Source organism: Blennius ocellaris (assembly GCF_963422515.1).
Source record: "Blennius ocellaris genome assembly, chromosome: 23".
Classification (NCBI taxonomy): domain Eukaryota; kingdom Metazoa; phylum Chordata; class Actinopteri; order Blenniiformes; family Blenniidae; genus Blennius; species Blennius ocellaris.
In genome coordinates, this window is record NC_137672.1 from 18,211,097 (window position 1) to 18,218,904 (window position 7,808).

A 7,808-nucleotide genomic window follows, 5' to 3' on the forward strand; every position below is an offset into this window, starting at 1 on the left:
CCCCCCTCCTCCACCCCCCCTCTCTCTCTCCTCTTAAAGGGTTTCAAGTCAGATTCTCCAAAAACAAACAAACAAACCAAAGAAGAAGAAGAAGAAGAAGAAGAAGCTCCACTCCCCCTTTGTTTTTATTTCTAATTCCTCCACCAGGGTGGAGCCGTGCCGTGCCGGTCCAGACCAGGCGGAGCGGTGCCGTGCCGGTCCAGACAGGACCAGGTGGAGCCGTGCCGTGCCGTGCCGGTCCAGACCAGGCGGAGTAACAGGCTGCAGCTCCGGGACAAACTTTCCTTCCTGCTTTGAACTGTGACCGCTGCGTTTTTCCTCCTCCTCCTCCTCCTCCTCCTCCTCCTTTCTCCGCCTCTCACTTTATTTCTACGTGGGTGAGCAGCAGTGTGTGTGTGTGTGTGTGTCCGTGGCGCCTCCCCACGCCCCCCCCCCCCCCCCCCCCCCCCCTCCTCATACCTTGCAGGGCTGCACGATGCGTCTCTCGCGGCTCCACTAGTCAGAAGCAGGACGCCGAGGCTTTCGTCTCCTCGTTCCTCTCCTCCTCTCTCTCCCCCCCTCCACCCTCCACCCCCCCACGGGCAGAAGAACCACAGGACCCGACCGGTCCGTCCCCCCCCCCCCCCCCACACTTTGGACGTCATGTCGCGACACCTGAAGCGCGCCCCGGTTCCGCTGCAGGACCTCCTGGTTCCTCTGTGACTGGATCTACTTTTTCTTTTTTTTTTTGGCCAATTTTGTGCGCGTATCGGGAGGGGGGGCATGCGCTCCCCGCCTCTGGAGAACATTTGCACAAGAGAGGAGCGGGAAGCAGTGAGAGTGGACTGAGCCCGACGTCGGGAACCCCCCCCTGGTCCCCCCCCCCCCCCACCACCCACCACCCCAACCAACAGAGATTGTAAACTTTCTACACTGTGTTCAGATGTTCGATCAGGCCACGATCCCCGCGCTGGGCGACGGGACCCCCCGCTGCGGGCCCAACCCGCTGTGCGCGGACCGCATGGAGGCCAATAAGTGCCGCGCCGAGCTCGGGAGCCGGTCCCCGGTGCAGAGCTCCACCGACACCCCGGGGACGTCGGCGTCCACCCCGACGTCCTCCAGCGAGGACGGCCACGACAAACTTTTGGGGGTCGACCCGGACTACTGCCGGAGGATCCTCGTGAGGGGTGAGTGGCGAGACAACAACAACAATAACAACAACAACAACCACCCTGACTGATAATAATAGGATTATTTACGGTTTTATTCTTGATCGTAAACAAACACTGTCTATTTATTTCTGTCTGCTGTCATTCTACTAACATAAGAGGCCTGCAGGTGAATTTAGGGACAAAAACGAACCAATTAATCGTTAAAATATATTTATACATGAATCTAAAATGCTCATATTAGTTTCTCCTGGACTCCTAAAGCTTATTTCAGTTCTATAAAAGGAAACTTTAATTTCACTTAAACGTATAAACCCAGTGACAATAGACACCGTTGGTTTAAAGCAGCTTCACTATAAACTATTTATACGTTTATTTATGAATTCATAAATCTGTAAATAGAGATTGGAATACGTCTTGGAAGTTGTTGTCTAAATACAAATGTGTATTTGCTCATAATTGATGAGGGCAGTCTGAAGAAGCCTCCTTTGTTCCTGGGCGACTATGAAAAATTAATAAGTCAAATTAATAACGGGAACAATGACGTTTTAAACAGCGGGCTGCTATTTATTTATTATTACACGTCTGTGCCATATTTCTCTTTCCATATCGTGTCTGTGTGCAGATATTTGATGTCGGAGCAGAAAGATGAAGAAAAAGATTCATAAACTGTGACGATCATTTGCTGCTTTTAACAACAAAAGGCCTCGGAGGCAAAAAAAAAAAAAAAAAAAGGAGAATAAAAGGCGGAAGCTCTTAAAAAAACCGGTGTGTGAAACGAGAAATGTTTGTATTTGGAGGCTTTGCCGGAGGTTGGTTGTATTAATTCTCACACCAGCGTTACATTAACCAGGAAAATGAATTAAATAAAAGTGAAGTGTGTGTGTAAATGTGTGTGTGTGTGTGTGTGTGTGTGTGAGTCCACGCCCTCCACCGCGGGGGCCAATGTGATCTCTGAGAATTACACAGGAAAAAAAAACAAAAACAATAAATAAATGTAAGCAGCCGCTCTGTCAAATAAATAGAATATATGTTTTAACTGGATTTTAAACGTAAAACTGCACAATTTTATTTTGAAACTATGTAATTTTATATTTAAAAATGCAAGTGTAGGAATTAAAGTGACTTTAAATGTGTGTTAAATATAAAATCGTCCCAAAAAAATTAAAAAGTAAAATAAAAAAAATCCACCCGTAACTAAAAATATCATGCCCGTGATATTTAAATTGATTTGCGTAAAATAAGAAAAAGAAAAACAGTTTAAAAAAACGCTCCAACAGTTATGACTTGTTGGAAACTAGTCGAAATGAAAACACATTTGTAAAAATAGAAAACTGGGAATTAATGAGTGATTGTGAAGCTTTTTATTGCGTAAACACGCTTTTTTGCTTTTATTTTGTCATTTAAAACGAGTAATAAAAAAAAATAGTAGTTGTGTTTGTTGTTTTTTAAGCGTGAATCAATACGTCGACTGTCAATTCAGTTAAATGTCGACGCTGCGGATATTCTAGGAGGTTTTATCCGCTATTGAACTATTGCGTCACACAGAAGCTGCGATTTTAATACTCATCTTTAAATTTGGTGGCGGAATAAAACCCTGGGAAATTATTATTATATTATTTAATAACTTTGTGAATCCGCTTCGATCGCCCCGCGTAAAAAGCAGGAATTGTCTGGTTTTGATATTAGAAACTAACGTTGACGTTTTATGTGTGTGTGAGTTTGTTGTTTTCTCTTTAAAACGGAGAATTTACGTCCCGGACGCGTTAAAACGACGCGCGTGTGTTTTGCCATGAGGCCGTTTTCTGTTAAAAAAAAAACAAAACTGTGTCATCAGCAGTAAAACAAAAAAAACAAACTTGCACGAGCCGCTGGATCGTTGGTGAAACATGAGAGGAGGAGCTGGACTGCAGGACGCTTCCTTCAGGCGTTTTGGGTTTTGTTTTGGAGAAACTGAAGGCTTGGTGTGTGTGTGTGTGTGTATAGGTGTGTGTGTGTGTATTTCTTTTCTTTTTTTTTCCTCGTGAAGCTGAGTCTGAGCTCAGAGCGGGCCCGGGGTCACCGAGAGGTCAGCAGGTCTCCATACAGCCCCTGGCTTCCTCCTCCTCCTCTTCCTCCTCTTCATCCTCCTGTTTCACACAGTTTATTTATTTTTTTTATTTTTTAAAATCTGGCTTCGAGCTCCTCTCCTCTCCCCCAGGAGGAAAATATGTAAAAGCACTGATGATACATGATGATTCTATTTATTTATATACATGTGGCGACACTTTACGCACCGTGTTTGTGCGTAAAGATGGAGACGTTACGTCGCTCGTGCGTTGACGTTAACGCTAAACAAGAATCTGTTTATATCTATGTGATTGAAGTGTCTGTGGAATATTATCACCGCATTTATCGTCATATTAAGTTGTTATTTTTTTCATAATCGTAGCCATTTTTCTATTTTTACGCAGCATTTTCCCTCGCATTTTATATCCAAAGCGCATTTTTCTTTTCTCCCCCCCCCCCCCCCCCCCACAGATCGCGTTATTCCAGACAAACATGCGCGAGGCAATGTAACGACACGTATTTGTGACGCGTTTATGTATAGCTGCAGTTCTGGCTGCGTGGAAAACACGTCCATAGAAACACCGCGGCTCCAGTTCAATTGGGTTTTGTTTCATATTTAATTCAAGCCGCTTCATATTTTATTCGATTGCATATTTCATGAGTGTAAAACCCTGGACAAAGAGAGGCTCTTGTCTGGCCCTGTGCGGCCACTCGCATGTGATAAACACCAGCAAGGAAAAAATATATCCGTGGCTATACGATGGACGTTGCACGAACTGGGAGGGGGAATAATAAATATGACAACGGCAGCAGAATTTCAGTAACGTGACGTCTTTTTATTGACAAGATTTCCATATGTCGTCATCTATAATAACCTACAGCCCTATGAGGGGATTGGACATTTCAACAATTGTCCTGTATTTCAATCTAAATAATAAATACACAAATAAATCTTTGCAATAACTTAATAAATCAGCTTTGTTCTGATTTTGCTGTTTTTTTCACCACGAATCGCAACCATGACGTACAATTTGATTTATGTAAAAAATAATAGCAATTCCCACATGGAAAGAACCTATATAAACATATATGTATTAATATAGGTTTTTAATATGTGACATATATAAAATTGGCCGTTTTCCCTATATTATATGTACATAAATGCACATATGTGTACATATATGTGTACACATATACGTGCATACAGGTACTTATATAGCTACATATATGCACATATATGTTCTTCTTACATAATTGTTTTTTAGTTATTGCCTTGATAATGTATGACAGTTGCCAAAGTGAGATATAGGCTATAATATATATATATATGTATATATATGTATATATATGTATATATATGTATATATATATAATATATATGTGGAAATAAAGAAGCAGTACAGACCTATATGGCCTGTATATTCACATATATGCACCTCAATTTTGCCTATATGCAGCATATATGTGCATATAGGTTTCATATATGCACATATATCCTCGTATAGGTTCTTTCCACGTGGGTTAAAGCGGAAGTGACGCCAATAAGGGTGGAATTAACGGATACCAAACAACGCTAACGAGAAACCGCAGCTGATTTTAAGGGGGGAAGTGTGATTTGTTCCAGAAAACACACACACACACACACACACACACACACACACACACACACACACACACACACACACACACACACACACACACACACACACAGAGACCAGATAATGACGCACTGGCCTAAACGCGCGGCGGAAAACGTGCTCAGTCAGACTCTCTGACTTCACTTTTTTTTTTTTTTTTTGGCGCAACGCGACTCATCTGGGGGAAAAAACACGTCACAGGCCGCCGCTCGCAGCCGGATGCACGCGGGGATCCGGGGGATTTGTCTCGGAGGCTTGATTGAAAGGAATACCGGCGCGCAGGAATTAACCGTTTGCGCGTCGCACAGACCCGCAGCTGCAGCGGCACTTTGGGCGTCGAAACGCTCCCAGGCGTTTTCGGCTGCGACGCGCCCGCTGACGTGACGCAGGCGGCGGCGGCGGCGGCGCGCGTCTTGTGTCATCCGAGGCCAAGGCGCGACGCTTTATTTCGATTTCTGTGCGTAAAATAGACATTTAAACCGAAACCTGAGCGAAGAGATCAAGGATGATTGGCACGAAACGATCAGTGTTTGGAATCGGGGGCGTGAGGCTGTTGTTTTGTGCGCAAAATGGCCATGGAGACGCGGGGAGCCGCCTATTTGGGGGGGAAATGGCCCTGTTATCCCGTCCTCTCCTCGTGTGTTAAAAATAACCCATTCAGTCTCGCATCCATCTATTTTATCCCCCCCCCCCCGCCCCCCCCTCCCACTCAGGCCATTAGCCTATAGCACTGCCTCATACATATTCCATCAGTTTGGCACCTTATAGGCCTGGAACCGCTTCTCCAGGAGAAACAAGGTGTGAGAAGTGGACGATCTGTGTTATTTTATAATTCAGAAACACGAATCAGAGGCTCAGTGAAGATTCGTCTCAATGAAAGTTGCATAAACGAGCCCAACTTCACTGTTCTTTTGTTTTATTCCGCGCAGACGCCAAAGGCACCATCCGGGAGATCGTCCTGCCCAAAGGCCTGGACCTGGACCGGCCCAAGCGCACGCGCACCTCCTTCACGGCGGAGCAGCTGTACCGGCTGGAGCTGGAGTTCCAGCGGTGCCAGTACGTGGTGGGTCGCGAGCGCACGGAGCTGGCGAGGCAGCTGAACCTCTCCGAGACGCAGGTAGGAGCTGCGGCTGCGCAAACGTGGCTTTAGTTACACATACAAATAACGGAATCCAATTATATCAAAGGTTAAAACGATATTTTTTCTTATGTCCTCAAAAGCGTAAAGTCACTTTCCGTACGCCACGGTCAACGACGTCACATTGAAATACAATCTTCTGATATAGTAATAGTAATAGTTTTCTACTTGCATGTCGCGTTTTTGACATTGACCTGTAAGCCAACTATGATTTAATCCGAGCAACATATTTTCGAGGACGATACAGAGAATTAAAAACGGTGGAAAAAAGATAAAAACCGTAAAATAAAAAAAATGAATAAAGACGGTAAGCGGGTCAAAAATGACAACAAACAGCCACTTCATGAATTCAACTTCTGACAGTTATTTGTCTTCTATACTGTGTTTTCCTCATTTAAAATGTAAAAACGCTGACATTTTTTTTAATAAAATAGTAAATAAAGACCAAACAGGTGTTTCTCGTTAGCGTTAATTAGTAAATATTAGAATCACTTGACCGCAGGTGAGCGGAGGCTTCAATTGGCCGCTCAGCCAATCAGCGTAGCGGATCCTCAAAGGCCCCGCCCACCGCAGTTTTTCTTTTCCCGCTGACGGGTTACTTCAGGCCTCAGCGCGTGCGCAGCGCCGCGGCGCGTTCACGGCTCCGTTCAAAAGTGCGGGGCTGAAACGACGGATCCAAATGACACAAGTTGAAGCTTTTTAAACATATTAATCATGACATAATATTCTCTATATTCACAGTAAAAAACCAAGAATGAGCTTCGAACCTTTAATATCAACGTCATTTCGTTGTTTTTGTTTTTTCCCCCCAAAAACACGACGAATCTAATTGCAGGATTATATTTGTTGTTGACATTTGAGTCAATAAAAAGGGAAATATGTGCCTTTTTTCTGTGTCATTCATGGAGCAGCTTCATTCAGAGACACCAATCCCCCCCCCCCCCCCCCCCCCCCCCCGTCCTGTGCATTACCACGGAGGGAGGGACTTGAACGCATCACAACCTTTCGTCTCTTTTCTCTCTCCTATAAACGTGAAATGAAATATTTTATAGGAAAAACAAACAGTGACGTTTGACACTTCAACCAACGCGGGCCGTAAAGCGACCGGAAATGACGAAACGCGTCAATCACATGAGATTTCCTCTGTCGCGTGGCTTTATGATCCATATACGCTCATTTATGCCACCAGATATCAATACTGACTTTTAGTTTGAGGAAATATGGTTTCGAAAAACACTGATTATGAAAATATATGTTTAAGATTATATCAATAAACTGTCTGCAAGATTTCACAACAAAATAATACAAATATACAGAAACTTTAGGGGTTTAACTAAAGGAAATGTTAGGAAAACAGACTTTTCTCGGGTTTTTTCCCAATAAAAAACCTCCACAATAATGACGCGGCATAAATAATGTCAAATAAAAGTAGGGAATGTATAGAAAAAGCCTGTCAGATGATGTAAATATTGAACATGTGTGCTGACGCGCACCACGAGGCCTTTGGCGCCGCGCGTAAAAACGCGCGTTCTCCGCTTCGTCACTGAGGAAAGTGGAGGTGATGGAGCAGCGCTCACCTCCACCTCCAGGAGTATTCTGTACCTGGTGGGGTTTTTTTATCTGCTTGTCGTATTGGAAGCATAGAAAACTACACGCGTGGTTGGATAAATATCTGTAGCTGATAATATTCCTGCTTCACATCGACACGTTTTACTTTAATTTATGTGGCTTGAATGTCAAACTTGAAATGAAATAAATGTCTGTTGTTGCTCGGTACTAGTAACAAATATTTTTAGTGGATTTTAGAGAAGTATTTTGCATTTTTACCCCCCTTAA

General features: G+C 43.9%; 1 protein-coding gene across 1 annotated transcript in view; it reads left to right on the plus strand.

The window, feature by feature from the left end:
- Positions 1-922: 922 nt before the first annotated feature.
- Positions 923-7,808, plus strand: part of vax2 (ventral anterior homeobox 2) — a gene marked incomplete at both ends in the record, with an annotated part of 21,747 nt that continues 14,861 nt past the window's right edge. Inside the window, 2 exons of the mRNA XM_080519244.1 lie at positions 923-1,166; positions 5,764-5,951. Of these exons, the coding sequence (XP_080375370.1) occupies positions 923-1,166; positions 5,764-5,951 (432 nt within the window). The remainder of the gene's footprint in view (positions 1,167-5,763; positions 5,952-7,808) is intronic.